Raw genomic sequence first — 20,228 nt, 5'->3', positions numbered from 1 at the left:
CAGATAGGATAGAATCAAAGGTGATGATCGGGAATTGCCGGCATTATATCAGGATATAGTGGGAGTGGCGCGGCGTGGTACGATTTATATGGTAGTCATAATTAAAGAAGTATGACGCGCGTGTTTGTTTTCTTTCTCTCCTCCAGTCACTGGGCCTGTTTTGTGTTGTTAGTGGAATGAAAATGTCAAAGTGGAAACAACAAACAATTTAGCATTCATTCAACCATTCAACGATTAATGACACAATACCCCTGCACGCTCTTTTTTCCAAACCAACACTGAACAACACTTGGCAGCAATATTACATTCATACCACTTCACTCTCCTTCGTGCACTCAATGCCTCACTAGGTTAGGTAAACCACAAATCCAACTTTGAAGGTAAACAAGTCGGATCTCAATCACTCAACGTTCATGTTACGACACTCTGACAACATACCATAACGACTCTTCCATCAGTCGTCCGATCCATCAAAATAACCCCAACAACCATTACACCACTCCGCTCTCCCAATTCACTGAAACAGATACCCTCATTATGGTACGCACGATTCGTGAACCGAATCCTACAACTCCTCAGATATTGAGGATATCAACCTCCTCAGCCAGTAGTTCAAGAAGATCATCTGCTGAAAAAAGTCCTTCACAACCAATATTCATCAGATCAAAAGCTACTTATCTCAACTCATCTCAGAACAGTAATGGTGGAGGCACAGTTCGGAGAAGAGCTGTATTAGGCGAAAGACATGATAATATAATGTCACCTTCATCTCCAAGGACAATCAAATCCAAACCGAAACAAAAGTCAAAGTCGAAGACTTCTCTTACTCCTCGTCAAACAGCAAGACCAACGTCTGAACTACTGGATGAATTATCTGATTTATCTAGGTTCGTTGCTAAATCGCCTATAAACAAATTACCTCCTCCAGCGAGATTCGATATACCTTCTTCATCCCCCATGAGAAGCTCACCAAACAACTCTTCCATGTCAATTTCTAGACCTGGATCAACACCTTACTTACCTCGTCGTTCAATGCCCATGCAACTCACTGAAGATGATACCTTGTTGCTCAACATGGGACCACCCGATATGGGAATGGGTGATATGACCGATGAGAGCGATATGGAAGATATGAGAGGTGGTGTGTTGGGCAGAGGCGGATTGATGACTCCTGCTGCAAGTCAAGAGGTTTCCGTGAGTTCAAGTCACCAGCCATGCTACGATACGACTTGACTGATGGATCATATCTGGTCAGGCTTGTTCCCCTCAACGTACGCAAACGATTCAACGACCAGTCGAGCCATTGTCTACAACGAGAAACTCTATATCGCGCCTGCCAACACCCCCATCTTCCCAAAATGATTTCCAAGCACCCTTGCCTCCTCCTACTCCTCAAGCGGGTCCATCGCGCGTGTCACGCGTTCGAGCCCGACCATCCCCTACTCCCCCTCGACGAATTAGTATCCAGCCTGTAGTAGTCGGCTTAGGAGATGTAACAGCCGAATGGGATACACCGTTGAGATTAGGAGATGATATATCACCTAATCCAAGACGAAAAAAGTCTCCTAGACTATCTCAGCCTGGCCAAACTCCGACAAAGCAAAGATCGCCTTTTGCACAACAGCAAAAAGAAAGAGATAGAGTAGAAGTGGTGATCCCTATAAGAGCAAGAAGTAATACACCTGGAAAAATCGTGTCAAACACTCCAGCAACGGTCAAGGCTAAGACTAAACCAAGAGTTTCAAGTAGAACACCCAGTGTCAAAGTGTCTCAATCATCACGTAGAACAAGTGGAGGAAGTCGACGAACCAGTGAAGGTTCGACAAAACTAACAACCCCACCCAATTCACGTGTTTCAAAGAAAGTACCATCTACCGCACCTGCTGGTCGAAGGAAATCAACCCCACCAAGCACTACATCAAGAAAATCACCCAACCTGAGTTCTTCGCAGAGCAACCGTCGAGCTTCAGTTCCAGCCAACACTAAAACACCTAAAGGAAGAGGAAGACCGCGAAATTCTGTCGCTCAAACTCCAAGAGATGTCGCGTTAACAGGAAGAAAGTTAGGGATGTTACCTAGACCTATTCTTGGAAGCCCAGGTGATGATCCCCTCTTACTCAAAGGTAGAGATGACCGATTACCGAGCAACGAAGGTGTAAGGGATGGTACAGGTCTCTCTCTGATTTTCTCTCAATCGTCTACTTCCAACGCAGATCCAACCCCAAGAGCCCGTCAAGAGAGTATACCAACGTCATCACCATTCAATTTTGAACAAGATGAAGATGATCTCACGTTACTGCCTATGGGTAACTCGATTGGAAATGATAATTATTACGATCCAGGACCGGCTTGGTCAGATGATGGTTCAGATATGGAAGGTGTAGGTGAAGACACTTTTATTCACGTTCATCAAAGAAGGGAGAATTCAGGCATGATCAAATCAGTGAAAGATTCGATAGTTATGGAGGAGGATGAAAGCGAAGATGACCAAGGTGATATAACTGCGGAAACCACGCAAAGTCCTCTTTTACCTCCAAGACGAATCGAACTCTCCTCAATTGAAAACACTGAATTAGATGAAAGGGCTATTCCGGCAGAGCCAATAGCTGATGATTCGTTCGCACTTGAAGAACAGCGATTGTCCCCGGTCCAAACGACCTCCCGAGCAATCTCAGTATCGGGCGATGATATTGTTATCCAAGAGATAAAGTCTTTGCTTGCTCGTTCAGCCCATGCAGACCAAGGCAATATAATTGAGGTGATGGGGGGACACGGGGTGAATGAGATCGATTGGAGTGTTCCACAAGAGGTCATTGCTCCTGTTGAAAGTGAGCTCTTCCGTGACAATCCACCTGAGGAAGAAGACGACACTGGCGATGCAACTCCAGAGATGGAGGGTGACAAATGGAATATATCAGAAGAACACATTGAGCCCCAAACACTGCAAGAGGAAAGCTCAACTCAAGCTATCATCGGGGGACTAAGTGTCATTTTGGCAGAACAACCGGAAGCAATGGTAGTTTCAGGTGAAGACGTGGATTCTCTCGCCCATAAAAACTCCTTAGTCACCTTGCCTAATAGACAAGCTGGTGATCAGCCTGAGGAAGGAGAAGCAGATATTACCCAAGAGATTGCTGGACTTGATTGGGATATCTCAACAGAAGATATTCAGACTCAATCACCTCTACGACCTTTATCACCTGCTGGATCAATCGTACTTGAAGAACAAGAGGAGATAGGCGATGTCACTCAAGATATGGATGTTTTAGACTGGGAGGTTTCGGAAGGAGATATTCAACCGCAACATGAAGTCGGAGCAGGAACTCGAGAAGCGATCGGGTTGTCTCGATCAACAGGTCTTGGACTGCAACTAGAGGGAGATTATGAGGAGGGAAGCATAGAGATAGTACAAGAAGAGAATCACGAAGAACGGGAGATTCCGAATCAAGATGCTCAACAAGAAACTGAATCAGAGATTGCGGATTCGGAGCGTTCTCAATCGGCCTTGCCAGAAATCAAAGGCGATGCAACAAACACCAATGATAACGATACCCAAGATGAGATCTACGGAGAACCAAATCTATCTGAAGAGGATGTCGTGGTCCCCGTGGTCGAACAAGAGAGGATCGTACTTTCGGAAACCCCCTTCGATGATGAAGAAGAAGATGTCACTCAAGAAAGAGAGAGTGATCAAGTAAACGCTGCTGCCGGAGAAGTGCAATGTATCGAAGCGGAACAAGGAGGAAGTAATGAAGGTGAGTTGCATTCGAGCTTGGACTTCCGAATCACAACTGACGTCGTCTTCAGATGCGATTGCGCGACCGGAGAACGAATCGAAGCTCGATCAAACTGAGGCATCAACGTCTCACTCACCGGAAGAGGATTTGTATGCTCAACTAGAAATAGAGATATCCAGATCCAGCGATACAACAAAGGTGAACAAAGCCACTCCATCAAGAGTATTCCCGTCCATCTCGATTTCAGAGGCTTCAGAACCTGATCAAGCTGTACCAAAAGCAAGAAGTCCTACTCCAGCTTTAGCTTACAGATCAACTACACCACTCTTCTCACCTCCACCATCATTCGAACCTTTATCTCTTCGATCTCCGACAGTCCCAAAATCTCCATTTGTCCTGATTCATCATCGGGGTGATCTCACCCTTACTCCCACACCAGCATTTTCACTCTTTAACCCTAGATCACCTTCTCCCCTACCTCACCTAGTGTCAGACTATCCCATCGAAGGCAAAGGTGACAGGATCTTGGAGGAAGCTGACAGGGCTCTACGAAGATTATCTAAAGTGAGAAGCTTGTCACCCCTTGCTCCGACTATCAGCAATGACGGTCTAGGGGAAACTCACCAGGACGTGAAGCTGCAGGAGACCGTGAATGCTTCTGCACATCAGTCTGTTGAGGGCGATGAAGATTCAGCTCCATCTATTCTCGATGTCACTCCCAGTAAAGAGACGCAGGAAGAAGCCCCTTCAGCGACCGCGATAAACCACCTTCAAGAGAGTGGAATGCAAATTTCCGATAAGTCTGAAACCTTAGAAGAAGATGGGGAAGAACAGCAAGAGACGAACTCAACAGTGGGAGACCTCACTCTCGAAGCGGACAATTCAGCTTGGAATATCTCAAGTGAAGAGTACGACGTACCTCTCCGGGACGAATCGGATGATGAACAGGAGCATGAAAGTCAAGAAGAACAAGTCGATGAGAATTCGTCAACTCAGGTACTCGCAGTTAAGAACGATGATGCCAATTCTGCACAATCAGATCAAGGAGAGAACCGACACGAGGCCCAAGAAGAGCAAGAAGAGGATATCTCCCCTGAACCAGTCGAGGTTCCTGAAAGAATTATTCTCTGTCTAGTTGAAAGAGGTGTGATCAAGCTTGAGCCTGAATCCGATGATGAAGACAATTCTGAGGAAGATTCCTCGTCAGAACAGAGGGAAGTTTCGCTTCCAATAGAGGCTAAATCTTCCCCTTCTCCCCTTGCGACCCCTTCTCTTGTGACAGGCGAAGGCCTTGAAGCAAGAGGAAGATCATCAACTCGTTCTCCAGGACCTGCACATAGTCCCTTAGCACCATCCACTCCACCTATTCAGACTTCTTCCTCTTCCTCAAAGACTCTTCCTCAACAACAAACTTCGACACCTCAGATGACTCCTCCCTCTTCGATGTTCCGGTCCGCCAATTTGACCCCTCAGAGGACCCCTTTGCTTGGCCGAATGGGAGGTACATCTAAACTCTGTCAACAGATCTTACCATCCTCTCCTTCTACCGAAGCTACCTCATCTTCTGCTGCTCAATCTCCCGCTCGTCACCGTTCAACATCAGGTCTGTCAGATGAACAAATTGACGAATCTTCAGAACCAATCGAAGATGAAGCTGATCAATCTGTCATAATTCGTAAACCGCGTCGATCATTGCACGACGAATTAGCAGCGGTCGCTGCTGATGAAGAAGGAAATGAAGGAGACGAATCGTTTAGATCCGTGGTAGAGGTATCTAGTCTTGATCCCAAAGCAGCAGCTAGAGCAGCCGCCATTCTCAAGCTTGTAAGTCGATAAAAATACTGTTGATATTACCGAATAATGTGCTAATCTGTTCATCACGGTAGAACCATTCATATATCGAGCATGGCGTACTATCTAGATCAAAAACTCAAGATCTCACTTCTACTTCTTTCCCTTCTTCTTCTACAAGGTTTTTCTCGGGAAGAAGGAAATCGACTGCTTATTCTGATGTGGAAAAACGAGAATTATTGAACGAAGCAGAATTGGAGATTGTACAGTCACAGCGATCCAGATCCAGATCAAGATCCAAGAGTAGAGTCAGAGAGAGAGAGTTGTCAGTTATGAGTTTCATGACCGAAAACTATCCTGTTCCGGGATCATTTATTAAAACTCCTCAACAAAATAAAAGAAAATGGGATCTTGCGTTATCATCTTTGGTTAATTCCGGTTATGAGGCTGAACAACCCCAGAATGAAGGTGAAAGTGAGAGTGAGAGAGAAGCTGATCTAGGAGAGCAATGGGGTGTAAGTGAATGGAAGAAATTGGAGAAAGTTTACAGGAACGAAAGGGAAACTTGGATAAAAGAAAGAAATATCAAAAACTTGCCTATGCCTGGAGGTTTGATTTCATGGGCTAGAAGAAGCACTTTTGGTCATTCACCCGATGTGAAGGAATGGGATATTCAAAGAGTCGTTGAAACGTTCTTGAGAGACGAAAAGAAGGATGGAAATAAATGGGATAGGTGAGTTTGACAAATCATACCTCTGTCATACTGCATATGTAATTCAAAACTGACTAACGTCTTCTCATGATCATAGGGAAATGCTGCTACTCAGAATTCAAGCTATAGAAAAGAGAGTCAATAGACTCGCTTCTTCGACAGCCTCGTCTTTGAATTCATCAGTAGACAGACACACACCCAACAGCAAGAAGCCGAAGATTGATTCTGTCCAAACTCCAAGTAACACGAACACCGACTCAAGAAGAGCTATTGAACCTCCTTCAACTATCAGGAGGATGATAGGTCTCGTTTGGGGAAAATCCAAATTGAAATCTAATAAATCGGGAAATGCGGATGATGGTCAGAAGGATGGACAGAATCTGTTGGATAGGTTTCAGAAATCAATCGAGGCTCCTGCATTTACATCTTCATCTAATCAATTGACGAACAAGGGGAAAGGAAAAGCCGTGACTGAAGAGATATTACCTACCTCTCAAATGAGAGAAGTCCGATCTTCAAATCAAACTGTGCCTCCCCATCCAGCTTCCAGTCAGTGGACTCCTGTCCCACCTCCTAGGCAAAACAATCCTTGTCATCCACCTAAATCCAGAATCGACGCTCCCGTGACTGAAAACACGGTCAATGCTAGTTCCAATTTCAGTTTCAGTACCAGTATCTCCTCTATGACTAATTCACTGGATACGTCATATTCGTACAAAAGATTATATCCACCTTTGGAGCCTTCTTTGACTCAACGATCAGATGCTTTAGCCAGATTATTTCCCAATCCATTGCCGTCCACCTCAAGTGAAAATTTGAACAGAGCCACATCGAAAGATCTACAAACCGTTCAAAAGAAACGAAGTGGGAGCGTCACAAGTCTAAGAGAGAAATGGGAAGGTAAAGGTGTTATAGCGCGTGGAAATGGAAAAGGACAAGGGCATACGAGTGAGAATTAGAAACCAATCACGATATTTTGACGATGTTTGGATATGAAATGGTCAACGAGTTTTACGATTATACGATTTTATACATACATATAATTTGGGATTACCTTTGGAGAAAAGCGTGAATCCCCTTCTGCTTTTTTAGTGATATTGTTGATTTTTTGAAGATGAAGATCATTGAATATATCAGTATACCATACTATACTACATACATCTTCTTCATATACAAATTATAATGCAAATTGTGCTTGATGACATCAAAGTCTGGATCGTTGTTGGAGGCGAAGTAAAATCCCATTGACGACATCATAATTTTGAGGGTTTAATGATCCCGGATGCTTCGGCGGTGTTATCCGAGTTTGTGTTTGATCAATATGCGGGGAATTCGGCAACCAATTGTAACCTTAAGGGATAATGAAGTGATCAATGGCGATCAAAGTAGTTATACGTCCTGTTGATACATACTCTTATAAATACAAGCATTGCTTAACCACATAACTGCGTTCTCTGTCTACCTTCATCTGCATCATCAAATCGATCAACATGGGAAGTGAGTACTTTTCCATATCCATATGCATGGATGACATCCACAAAAGGCCTTTCGAGGTGAAGAAAGGGAGAAGCTAATCTGTCGTATTATCATCTCATCTTCATCTAATCTCTTTCGTCTTGTTATCCGCTCGTTCCCAATCTTGATATTTTGATATCTTGATATTTTGATATCTTGATATCTTGATAGAAATCGTACATATCGTATTATGGAAACTTAAAGGTCCAGTATCCAATCATGAAGCAGCTAAAAAAGCTATAGGTGCATTATTGAAAGTTCCTGGACCTGAAAAGGTGAGTTTTTAACTTTTGACTATCGATTTTCATTCAATTATGACTACGACTATGACTATGACTGTGAATGTGAAGAATCTTGGTCCTCATACTGCCTTGTGATCGATTCTGGATCCCCAAGGGAGAGCTAATTGATTATTCATATTTCGAATATCAGGCGACCCTTGGTCCTCCTTTACTTGATGCTAGAGCCAAAGGTTTCGATTATGGTGAGTCTACTTAGTTTCATTATTGTCATCATCCCCATTCCCATCCTGATTCTCATTCTCCGATAATAAAGAGACAAGTGAAAATCTGGTCATTCATAAAAGTGCGAGAAGATAGATCATCATCATCGTTACCCTTGTTCCGTAAACTGCTGTATATGATTTGCGATCAGGACAGAACGCTGACGATTCACTTCATCTACCATGTCACTACTGCCCTCAATAATCATATTGGATCCAATGTCCATCGTTCCATCGTTCCATCGTTCCATCGTCCCATCATCCCATCATCCATCTCCTTCTTTCTTCCTCCGCTTGCCCGTTTTCCACATTATCTTCATCCTTCTACTCCCCTCTACTGCCATACAAATAGGCCTTTACTCAATCTTCTCATCGGCTGAAGCACTTCAAACCTACGCCGTATCAGAAGCTCACGTCTCAGTAGTCACAAACAATGTCAAACCAAATGTAGATGGTGAGTATTCGTTATCCCGTTATCATCCATCATACTCCCCACAAAAACACGCTCCGTATCTTGTCAAAGCAAAAACTGATCTTGAATTTTGCTCAACTCCTACAGAGCTCTTGGCCTATGATTTCGAGCTTGATGAGTGAGACACGGACAAATGAATACGGTTTGCGAGAAGAGAAAAAAGCAATTGCACTCCTTATGCACAGAATATCGCATATGTCATCAACGAAAGGTTGAATGAGAGGTTTGTTTACACGAGGTCGACATCATCTATTAAGCGGTTGTACCGAGCTACCCCATGAACGTTACATGATTCGTTTGAATTAAGTTGACAATCCTTCGTGTCGCGTTCGAAAAAAGATCATTCCCCCCAACTTCGAATGATCATGATCTTGAACCTGCACGCATCTCATGTATGAGCAGAAGTGCATAGATTAACACGTCTGATGAAAGACACCTGTAGTCATTGACTGGGCACAAAGTGTGCACAACTCAGGCACGCTACTGCTGGCGCCTTGTGTCATCAAGACTCGATACCACGAACAAGACTGGAAAGGAAGAGAGCTTCAATCAGGACCAGGAGGGGCGAACAGTGATCATGCATACAATCACTATGTGGCCAAGAAGCTCTTCTGCTCGGAAGGCAGACACAGTAGACGTCGCCCACGGCCATGGTCAGACTCTGAGTGATTGCGATTTCATCCGATCAAACGTCATTCCGTTTTGCCGAGACCGCGATAACAATGTGATTGATAAGCAGCAGATTGAAATCACGACTATAAGCAGGCATATAAGTATACGACTACAGATGAGTCATGTTTTGACGATGAGTTCCATATCTCTCTTCATATACTAGATAGGTTAATAGTCTGTCAAAATGGGAAGTAGGTGAAACCAATTCTTCTTTTTGATGATACCCACTCAAAAGTCGTATCCGTATCCAATGGCCTCGACTACGAGGCAGTTTATAAGATAGATTGATTATTCGGACTCCTGCTACTGTTCTTCCTTTGTTCCCTTAACCGCTATTTGCGTCTCACATGTAGATGGAAACGTGCTTACACATCCACAGAAATCGCTCATATCGTATTATTCAAGCTCAAAGGCCCTGTATCAGCTCATGAATCAGCCAAGGAATCCATAGGAGCATTATTGAATGTCCCTGGTCCTGAGTAAGTGAGATTTTGTACTTTCAAATCTGGTCTCCGGGTTTTGCAACTTCCCTACTGTCGGATATGTATGGATATGTTGTGGAAAATAGTAATATCACCAGGCTGTATTCAGTTCGATTGCAGACTTGATATATATTGTCGTGTTGACCCAGAAATAAGCTAATTTGTCATGGTTTAAAAATTAGCTGATCCTTGGTGCGCCGTTGTCTGATGCTAGAGCGAAAGGGTTCGATTATGGTGAGTCACCATTCCTATTCTCAATTTCATTCAAACATATATGTGAGAAGGGAGATGTCGAAGGAAGACTGGGGGTCATCTTACTCTTGTCCTTTTCTTGTCATTATGATGAAATCGCATTGGTATTGTTGTCTTGCTGTGTTGACGATGACTCCCACTCCTGCTTTTCCTATTCCCTTGAACCTCTATCCTCCAAGCTCTCTGGTTTTACAGGCATCTACTCGGTCTTCTCTTCTGTGAAAGCACTCCAAAGCTACGGCGTCTCTGAAGCTCACGTTTTAGTGTTGGAGAATAACATTATACCAAATGTAGATGGTAGGTTTACCTCCGGGATCCTCTCTCTCAGCCGTAAAATAACAAATCTTATCTTTTGCTTTCGTAGAGATCCTGGCTTACGATTTCGAGATTGATGAGTCTAGAAGCGAGTAGTCAATTGGGTGACACTGTAGTGAAGTCACGAGTTCGTATGCACAATCCTGCATTCTCTCCAATAAGGGATCCACATCGTTGGTTTACATATTCCAATTATATAACTCAATTTGTTATTCATTGCTGCCGAAATCGCCAGCTGCTGCTGACAATGCAATCCACGATGCTGAGAAAGCAATTGCTATCGGCGTCTATTCAAGCGCCACGTTCAGGTATTGTAAATGCATAATATCAGAATCAACCTATAATTCACAAGCATAACCGCATGAATTTCCATTACTCCAAAGAAGCAGCAAGAACCAAGATCCCATTATTACACATCTATTTAACAATCGTTTTGATGTAAGACTTAGTATCCCAACTCAACAGGATGACCGTTCAAGAAGTTGATGGAACCTTCTCTGAAGTTGTCTTGGATAAGAGTGGGATTACCGGCGACGAATCTGAGAATATCTTTTCTCCCTCTAAGAAGGTCGTGCTCCGTCCAGTAGGTTGAATTGACAGATGCGTCCGGTGGAGTTGGGGTAGTTGTATTGTGGTAGTATGGGTCAGGATAGATGAAAGGGTTGGATGCATTGACTCCGTTAGGGTTACCGTAGTATGTAAAGTTGAGCCTAGGTTGAAAAAGTACGTTAGGGACTGTTATCGACGCATAGAAAAGAATTGTGAACAGGGGTAATCATTCAAAGCTATAGCTTACCAGTAGCCTTGAATCAAATGTGACAGCTCTTGTTCAGGCTGAGTCCAATTAGTGTTAATTCCGAAAACGTATGGGAGATCAGAAAGATGAACGGCTAGGAGAATTTCCAGGTCAGCTCCCTCTTTTGCCCAACTAGAGAGGAACATGGCCGACACTCACCGCCTAATCTGTCGGTGGAAGCGTTACCCCTTACGTGATCGAAAGTGTACGTCCAGGTTCTGTTGTAGAAATACTCATTCGCTTGACGAAGCAAGTGTCGTCGTGGCGCGGTGTGCAAGACGTCGGTGAATAATGCAGCATATTGTTTGTAGCTACCCGATTGATTTTATCAGCGCTGAAACGTATAGGAGTGGTATTAGCTTACGCAGGATCAAGTCCAAAAGTGGCGTTACCAGTGTTGAACGGCCTACGCAATATTGTATTAGCGCTGTCAGTTACTGCAAATTCGACTGTCAAACTCACGCTCCCCTGGCAGGTACTGCAGGATACCATTGGGTGATATTTTTCGTGAAATTAGCGGGCAGGGGTACGGGTTCAAGTCTGTTGAAATAGTCGAAGAAAGTGGCTTCGGTGATGTTAAGGGGAGTCGCGCCCGTACCTCTGCACAGACCTAGTCAGCTTGCGGCAGGGAAGAAGGTCAAGATGTTCCACTCACTCGTCCTTAGTTTGACCAGTGATGAAAGGAATAGGAGCAATGATGCCCTTTTCAAGAAGTTTCCAAGGCTGATCGGGGATCAGGTCGGAATCAACACTAGGACCTGTGATGTATGTGATCAGCTAGGACAGCCTCAGTGAGAAGCTTCACGATCTTACCATAGATGAAGCTGTGAAAGACTGGAGTTAGTATTCTCACGCGGATGCCTCGATATATTAAATAGTGTACTGACGAGCTGGTGTAGTTAGAGCTAGATACAATGGTGAGCTGAGCTTGAAGGACTTCTTGAGCAGGAACGTTTCGAAGACAGTTGATCTCGGCACCACTGGGAGAGGAGCAGTTTGTGATGTTGAGCAATTGTTCGTAAGGTTCAAGCCAAGTCTTATCGGTAAGACCCAAAGGTGCGGTAGAAGGGGCACCAGAGCTCATAATCTGTCAAAGACATATAAGCATTTATAGAAATTGTTCGGGGATTAATCTGCTCACAGCTGAATTGAAGAGACTCTGTTCGGTATCAAAGTAGAGGTGAGAAATCAAGACTGAACCTGCAGAATGGCCATGTAGAGTGACCTGCGATCGCTAATCAGCGCATATCCATGTTCTGTGAAAAAAGGCTTACTCTGTGACGATCACCACCGAAAGCCCAGATATTTTCTTGGACCCATTCGAGTGCTCGAATAGCGTCTCTCATACCAAGATTACCAGCTCGGGCATGATCAAAAGCGGGTCCATTGCTAGAGAATGGGATGAGTAGTCAATCTCGATTTAGGAACTGCTTGATGCTCACGGCCAGCCAAAGACACCAAGACGGTAATTTAACGTGACGAAGATGACAGGTTTGTTCTATCATAGTACAAGTCCGTTAAATGTGAACGGTTTTCGGAGATGGTCCAGTGTACCATAATCCACTCACAAGCTCTTGTGAGTAAGACACCATGTTCGTGCCATCATGCACGGTCCCACTACCCCATTGCCAAGCACCAGGATGGCTGGTAGAACATGATTCAGTGTCTGATGCTTGAGGATTGATTATGAATCGGTGAATCTGAATTTTGCTCACAAGTAAACAATGACAGGAAGTGGGTCTTCACTTTCCCAACATCCAGCTGGGGCGTAAACATTGAGGAAAAGACAATCTTCGGATGTACCTGCTGGACCAACATTGGCGCTGACGGGAGCTTGTAAACATGATGGAGCGGGGTGACGAGCGTCGATGTCCCCAGTGTAGTTGAACGGAATGGGTCGACGCCATCGAAGGAAACCAACAGCTAAATAATTATCTCGTCAGCTTAATCGAACCTCTTCTTCATATTGCAAAACAATTGAGAGTGGAAGCTTACGTGGTTCGGCATATGGAATTCCATAAAACTTGTCAACCTTGTTAGTATCGTCATGAACACCGGTGACGGTGACGCCTTGTTGATACAGGGGTGAGTTGTAAGGATAGATAGTGACTTGTGGTTCTGAAGAGGGACCATCATCATCTCCCTTTCGAGGAAGCAGTGCTGACGAGAGCGTCAAGGGGAGGAAGAGGAGTAAATATGTTGAACGCATGTTGTCCAAAGATAGAACCAGAGTCCCAAAGGATTGAAGTGATGATGAGGATGAAGAAGAGAAATGGAAATGGGAAAAAAAGCAGGCTATATATAGTCGTTGTGTTAGTATGTAAATAATGATCACGACGTCCCTCGGTCTCGTTGTCAGCCTCGTGTTCGTCCTTCAACCAAACGGTGATGTTGTTGTTGTTGATGATGATGACACGAGGTGGTCAATGCGCTACTCTTGTTAATGTATACCTCTTGGTTCTTCGGTCAGGTACTCACTCGCTTAAATCTGATGATACTATCATTCCAGAGTGTGGTCAACGCGTTCAGACTACCGAGCAAGCTGATCAATACGTTCCTGATTCATACCTGCTTCTCACTCTCTTCGCTAAACCAACCCCCATCCTTTGGCCAATCTAGAAGGAAAGCCGACGAGATAGAGGTAAACGCGTGATAACAAGAAAGATATAGTGACCAAGAGAGTACTCGTATACTGTGATGGAGTATGGGAGATCAGAACGCAGCAGAGGTACTGTAAGCAGAAAGATGGAATTACAACATTGATACCAAATTCGAGAACGCGAAGGAGGACGAGAGAAGCGATAATCATTGTCACGAGGTCCTCCTATCCTTTGTCCAAGTCGGCGCATAAGAGATGACCGAGATCATTTATCAGTTTCGTTTCGATCAAATCGTGCTGATCTGATCCTCATGTTTCGTGAGGGAAAGTTAAAAACACGATGTTATCAGAAGGATCGATTTGATTCGGTCGAAATCCCGAAGATGCAACACCAGTGGAGACTGAATTAGCTTAAATGATCCCTCCCTGTTGGGGTTTTTTTGATCGTCCGTTTCCGAAGTTGCAAGGCTGATTGTTGATAAATCATGGTAAAAACAGTGACCTCATTGATCGTTGCAATTATCATAAGCTGATCAACGTATCGCCCGCTCTCTTAAGAGAAGGAAAAAAGGGAGAAGACATCACGGGACCGATTCTTCTTTCGGCTTCTAGCTTTTAGCAACATCCCTTAGGATGCTGTCGCTCTTTGGCGGTAGTCACGGACACCTGTCCCGTCGATCTTTGCATCGTGCACTCCGCCGTGGTCTATCAAAATGTCCAGGTGAATATAGGACAATATGTCAAGCCCGGGGACGATCTAATTTTCCACTCGCCTCAAGCGATATACCCAATGCTCACCTCAGATATGAGACGATATGTCGCAATAAGCAGGATCATCTCAACTTTCCCCATCGATTCATTCTATTTCCTCGTCACCTTCACACCTCCAAGCCACTTGATGCAACCCCAACACCTACCCCGCGTCCCACTCGAACGAAGACACAACGCCGGATACGTCGCTTGAGGAACCTTCTATTCACCTTGGTCTTGCTCACCATCCTCTACCACACCTATTCACCTTTCCGACATACGATATTGGCCGGAATACGATGTGCTAGATTGATGAGAGCGGTAATGATGGATGTATTAGATTACAAGAAAGTCTTCGCTGCAGAAGAAAAACTTGGTTCACCAGGAAGAGATTTGACGGATGAGGAAAAACAATTTAGGAGACAAGCGAGAAAAGATTGTCATACTAGAAGTGCAACTAGATTATTAGAAGCGTTGAAGAAAAATTCAGGTATTTACGTTAAATTAGGACAACATGTTGCTGCTGTACAGGTTTTACCTAAGGAATGGACTTCGACAATGACACCTTTACAAGATCAATGTTTCCCCACACCATTAGAAGATATTGATAGAATGTTGAAGACGGATTTAGGATTAGGTATCAATGATTTATTCGATGAATTCGACCCTATACCGATCGGCGTAGCTTCTTTAGCTCAAGTACATTGTGCAATCGATAAGAAAACAGGAAGAAGAGTGGCAGTAAAAGTACAACATTCGGATTTACAAGAATTCGCAAAAGTTGATATGATAACAGTTAATTTCGCTATCAATTTCGTCAAATACATTTTCCCAGATTTCGAATTTAGTTGGTTGGGCGAAGAAATGAATCATATGTTACCCATGGAAATGGATTTCCGACAAGAATCCCAAAATTCAAAAAGATGTAAAAACGAATTTAGACATTTAAAAGGTAAAACAAGTTTATATCTACCAGAAGTTTTATGGGCAGAAAGAAGATGTATGGTAATGGAATATATCAAAGGATCAAGAATTGATGATTTGATCTATTTGAAAAATCATGGAATAGATAGAAATCAAGTTTCACAAGAATTATCTAGAATCTTTAGTCAAATGGTTTATCTTAATGGAAATTTCCATGCGGATCCTCATCATGGTAATTTATTGATTAGACCGAAATCAATCGATTCAAGTTCACCTTTCAACTTTGATATTTGTTTGTTGGATCATGGTCAATATTTCGACATACCAGATGACCTCAGAGTGAACTACGCTCATTTCTGGTTATCGTTAATCAAAAAGAGCTCAAAAGCTACAACGGAAGAAAGGAGATATTATGCTAAACTTGTTGGAAACATCGATGAGGATATGGTGAGTCTTCAGGCTTGCTCTCTCGAAGTACTCGTGAACTGCTGCTCTGGTGAAATGGTGTTACTGACATGACTCCACCATTTGTAGTATCCTTTCCTCGAATCCGCGATTACCGGTCAAATCAACATGTCCGACGAATCAAATGACCCGACCTACGGATCAGGTGTAAGACCCACATCACTGCTGGAGTCAGGATCAATGAATGATGATCAAGTTGGAACTTTGAGAGCAGCAATGATGGAACGAGATGACCTAATCGTTTCTATCTTCGAGCTGTTGCGGACTGTACCCAAGTAAGTCAACAAAAATCCAATATGAAACAATGTCTTAGCTGATTACACCTCTTTCTTACAGACGATTATTAATGATTTTAAAGTTATCGGATCTGCAGAGATCTTTAGATCAAAGTCTAGCTACTACTGGTGGTCAAAGTAGGATTTTTGTTATTGTAGCTAGGTATTGTTCGGAAGCAAGTAAGTCTACTCTCGTTCTGAGAGCTATTATGCAGGCAAGAATAGCTAAAACAAAATGATGATTTTAGTTTGGCAATCTGATCTAACGAGTATCCGAGAATCGTTATCGACGACAGGAATATCATTTGGTTTATTCCGGAAATTCATACATTCAGCGTGGGATTATACCTACTGGAATACCACCTTGGGAATAGTAGAATGGGGAATGGATGTGAGAGCTAAATGGATTAAATTGACGCTATGGGTACATGGTTTGGGTAAAGGTGGTTTGAAAGAAGCTGAAGATGAAGCTGCTGGGTTAAGAACGAAAAGGGAAATAAGTAAAAATGCTTTGGGCCTATCATAAATCAAATTTAGGTGAAGTTTTTAGATACTGTCTTTATGTTGAAGAACGGTATTATTGTATGCGAATATGGGTTATCCAGAAAGATTGGGTTGTCATGTATTACGGATCATTCACCTTCCTCGAGTAAATGATATGTCAATATTTGACTTGTGTTTGCTATACGGTACAAATAATATTAAATGATAACATATATTTGTCGTTGTTTTTGTGCTCATCGCAAGATTTCTTGGTTGATTGATTACATACTTTTCCATAAGGTTTATTGAACGGGTATTTCACGGCTTATTCGATAGTAGCTGTAGTACTATTGTTTTTTCCATTTCCAAATTGGTTTTCACCGAATCGTTCAATTCTAACTTCTTGAGGTTTATTCTCACCCATCAAAGTAGAGATTCTACCTAATTGATGAGAATTACCTTTGATACCTTGTTCCTTAGTAGCAAGTTGTTGTTCTTTCATATGTTTTCGAATTCGGAATGACTCTTTGACTGGATCTAAGCCGGGTAGGTACATCGCATCGATGGATTCGAGCGGTACGCCAGCGGTCTATACTGACTGTCAATACGCCTTTCTTTCGGTCAAGACATTAATTAGGAGATTTGAAGGCAGAAGGGAAAGACGAAGGAATGGATGATATGATCATCGACCCAGAGAAGTACTTTGTGGTAGACCGGAAAGAGTCGTATGGTATGTAATGGAGAATAACTCACTTCGGGACAGAATAAATATACCAATGGCGCATAAGAGAAATTGAATACTGTATAAAAGGAAAAGGAGGAAGACCAGAGTTATTAGCCGGAAAGAATCTATTTCAGCAAGCGCTTTTTTTACTCACCTGCAAAGACCAAGAACATACCCCAACCAATTTGGGAAATACCAATAGGAGTTACTTGTAGAATGACGAAATCGAATAACCATTGAAGGGCAACACAGAGACTAGATAATATTTGAAGTGGGACTTTGTCAGATTCTCCCTCAAGACAAGTCAAGACCCCCTTCTTTTCTTCCATGCCTACGGAAACAAGAAATGGAAGGGAAAAGTACTCACCCAGCCCCTTTGGATCTGTATGTAGTGGATAAAATCTCATTACCTATACACAAAAATAGTAAGGTATCAGTATTCGACCTTCCAGCTTTCCACAAACAATTTCCCCCCTCGCCCTCCTTTTCACCTCTTTGGAGACTCTCCGTGTAAATGATATGCGTGCTGACTTACTGTAACACCATACACCAGCCATCCATCCCCAAGTGTAAAAGCTTTGATAGAGGAACAAGCAGACGGTTGCGACGTATCCAGATGGTTTTGTGTCCAATTTCACCATGACAGCCAGAACAACCATTGTAATTCCCTAAATCAAAAGAGAAATGTGCACGTCAATATTGGCTTATCATCACAACTGGAAGAGTGTACCTACCATAGCGATTGCATTGACAATGAAACATTTCCTTCTTCCAGCTCTTTCTATCAAGAACCAAGTACCGAAACTTGCTACCAGGAACCAAACTACGATTTTGTCGTGAACAGTTCAGCTTAAATTTTCTTTTGGAAAACTTGGCGTTGATACTTTGTCGCGCACTGACCTTGTAAGAAGCCTGATAATAAAGTTGAGACATGCTCTGAAAGTCCAACGGGCCCCTCGAAGATACTAGTCAAAAAGCTAATAACGCCAAAAAGTCGATCAGCCTGCTGGAAGAACAAATTATTCCCTCATGATTATTATTCAACTCACAAAGATACAGGTGTAGAGCCTGAAAACGGTTGTGCGAGCTGTTCCAGCCGAAGATCGTCATTAGCAGTAATTCTACCGGAAAAGTGGCATTCATGACTTACTTGAATGCAACAAGCCTGATATACATATTGACACGAAAATCATCAGATTCTGTCAGTACGTGTTAGTGAAAGAACTTACGGTAAAGACTCTTCTCTTTTCCCTCGAACCTTGATCCCCTTTCTTGAAGCTGAGTAGATCAGCCCAAGTAGCGCCATGTTCCTGTTCAAAGGTGATTGCCCTGGTCATATCTTCCATTTGTTCATTGACTAGTTCGTGATCTTCCGGTCTATCAAGTAAACAGCCGACGACAGATCGAGCTTGATCGTATTTGCCATGAGCAATGAGCCACCTAGGTGATTCCTAGGAACCAAAAGCGAACTCCACTATCAGCTTTCGATCTCTTTTGAAACGGAAGCCGATGGGTGTGTAGAAATACACGATGACTAATTACTTACAGGCATGAATATTACCATTAAAGCCATGATCGATACACTTATAGTTTGAAGCGCAAATAACAATCTCCACGTGATATTTTGAGCTACACTCAATATCAGAATGATTCTATACTAAGTAGGAAGTGACTTTTACTGACTTGGGTATTGTTGAAGTAATCCATATCCAGCCCAATAAGCTATCAATTGACCAATGATGAGGAAACTTAACGAAGTACAAATGACAGTTCCTCTTAACTCCGGTGGAGAAGTTTCACTATTCAGGTATCATTTATTCAACCTGTTTTCGCTAAATGTTATAGCATCGGGATAACTCACTTTTGCCAACTTGGTAAAGTCGATGTGATACCACCCAAACCTACGCCAGCGATTATTCGACCAACAATTAACATGGCAGTATTTTGCGCTGCTATTTGAATCGCGGATCCAATAACCATAGGTATAGTATAAATGAACAATAACGATCTTCTAGAGAATTTCTCTCCGAACAAAGATACGATTAAAGCACCAGCGAAACAACCGAGTTCTACAACATCCAATATCAGGTAAAACGAACTGTCGATCCATCAAACATGAGGTCTACTTACCGAATAAACTGGTAACGGTTCCTTGCATTGAAGTACTGAGACTGAACTCTCTTTCAACTACAAAATCCAGTATCAGAGTCATAACATTCTGTGGCCAATGAGAGAATATCCTACTCACACGCTGTGGTAGTAATGACAGCTCCCAAAATGGCATCTACACAATCTAATCAGTCTTCGAGATTTCACAAAGTCGACAAGAATACTTACCGTCAAGACCAAACAGGATCCAGCCCATCTACAAAAGATCAACTGGTCAGTCATGTCTATACTCATGAGTAGAATACCACACAGTAATTGTTACTTACACCTGCAGTCAGCGATATCGCCACAGGTAACTTATTTCCTCTTATTCCGAGATATGGCATCTTGACAGATATGAGAATGCGATATTCTTGATGTTAGTGAAGTAAAAATGTAATCCTCGATATCGAATAAGCTTAACTAGTGATATTGTAGTTAGGAATAATTCGACTTGTACTCGTAAAATCCAGTGAAGATGAGCAATCCTGTTTGATCTATTTTAACTCCTTCTCACGATGCTCTGGAGTTGACATCACATCCGAGATGAACCGCCAAGTACCGTGCAATACCATGAATGATCCTACCATTAACGTCAACGACAGTTCTACCCC

General features: G+C 42.9%; 5 protein-coding genes across 5 annotated transcripts; 3 read left to right on the top strand and 2 right to left on the bottom strand.

Moving 5' to 3' along the window:
- Nucleotides 1-537: 537 nt before the first annotated feature.
- IL334_001513 (uncharacterized protein) lies at nucleotides 538-7,199 on the top strand (the record flags this gene model as incomplete). The annotated part of the gene is made up of 5 exons (XM_062933270.1): nucleotides 538-1,194; nucleotides 1,256-3,755; nucleotides 3,808-5,561; nucleotides 5,624-6,261; nucleotides 6,338-7,199. The coding sequence occupies 5 exons, from the start codon at nucleotides 538-540 to the stop codon at nucleotides 7,197-7,199; spliced, it is 6,411 nt and encodes a 2,136-aa protein (XP_062789321.1).
- A 531-nt stretch (nucleotides 7,200-7,730) lies between these two features.
- IL334_001512 (uncharacterized protein) lies at nucleotides 7,731-8,851 on the top strand (the record flags this gene model as incomplete). The annotated part of the gene is made up of 5 exons (XM_062933269.1): nucleotides 7,731-7,737; nucleotides 7,927-8,030; nucleotides 8,188-8,239; nucleotides 8,610-8,711; nucleotides 8,817-8,851. The coding sequence occupies 5 exons, from the start codon at nucleotides 7,731-7,733 to the stop codon at nucleotides 8,849-8,851; spliced, it is 300 nt and encodes a 99-aa protein (XP_062789320.1).
- Nucleotides 8,852-10,895: 2,044 nt separating this feature from the next.
- IL334_001511 (uncharacterized protein) lies at nucleotides 10,896-13,455 on the bottom strand (the record flags this gene model as incomplete). Its single annotated transcript, XM_062933268.1, has 14 exons — nucleotides 10,896-11,160; nucleotides 11,247-11,340; nucleotides 11,406-11,557; nucleotides 11,611-11,652; nucleotides 11,709-11,846; nucleotides 11,902-12,004; nucleotides 12,060-12,070; nucleotides 12,134-12,333; nucleotides 12,388-12,471; nucleotides 12,521-12,635; nucleotides 12,689-12,744; nucleotides 12,815-12,890; nucleotides 12,962-13,169; nucleotides 13,242-13,455. The coding sequence occupies 14 exons, from the start codon at nucleotides 13,453-13,455 to the stop codon at nucleotides 10,896-10,898; spliced, it is 1,758 nt and encodes a 585-aa protein (XP_062789319.1).
- Nucleotides 13,456-14,478: 1,023 nt separating this feature from the next.
- Nucleotides 14,479-16,785, top strand: IL334_001510 (uncharacterized protein; the record flags this gene model as incomplete). The annotated part of the gene is made up of 4 exons (XM_062933267.1): nucleotides 14,479-15,966; nucleotides 16,054-16,259; nucleotides 16,321-16,439; nucleotides 16,508-16,785. 4 exons carry the CDS (start codon nucleotides 14,479-14,481, stop codon nucleotides 16,783-16,785), a joined length of 2,091 nt encoding a protein of 696 aa, XP_062789318.1.
- Nucleotides 16,786-17,067: 282 nt separating this feature from the next.
- On the bottom strand, nucleotides 17,068-19,961 carry IL334_001509 (uncharacterized protein; the record flags this gene model as incomplete). The annotated part of the gene is made up of 17 exons (XM_062933266.1): nucleotides 17,068-17,331; nucleotides 17,496-17,542; nucleotides 17,621-17,721; nucleotides 17,834-17,876; nucleotides 18,002-18,134; nucleotides 18,201-18,289; nucleotides 18,367-18,443; nucleotides 18,516-18,553; nucleotides 18,617-18,631; nucleotides 18,696-18,917; nucleotides 19,013-19,095; nucleotides 19,150-19,265; nucleotides 19,328-19,535; nucleotides 19,597-19,653; nucleotides 19,715-19,750; nucleotides 19,804-19,831; nucleotides 19,902-19,961. The coding sequence occupies 17 exons, from the start codon at nucleotides 19,959-19,961 to the stop codon at nucleotides 17,068-17,070; spliced, it is 1,617 nt and encodes a 538-aa protein (XP_062789317.1).
- Between the last annotated feature and the right edge of the window lie 267 nt (nucleotides 19,962-20,228).

The sequence above is a fragment of the Kwoniella shivajii genome, chromosome 2 (genome assembly GCF_035658355.1).
Source record: "Kwoniella shivajii chromosome 2, complete sequence".
NCBI lineage: Eukaryota > Fungi > Basidiomycota > Tremellomycetes > Tremellales > Cryptococcaceae > Kwoniella > Kwoniella shivajii.
The sequence above is the reverse complement of the archived record's forward strand: the minus strand, read 5'-3'. Positions and strand labels throughout refer to the sequence as shown.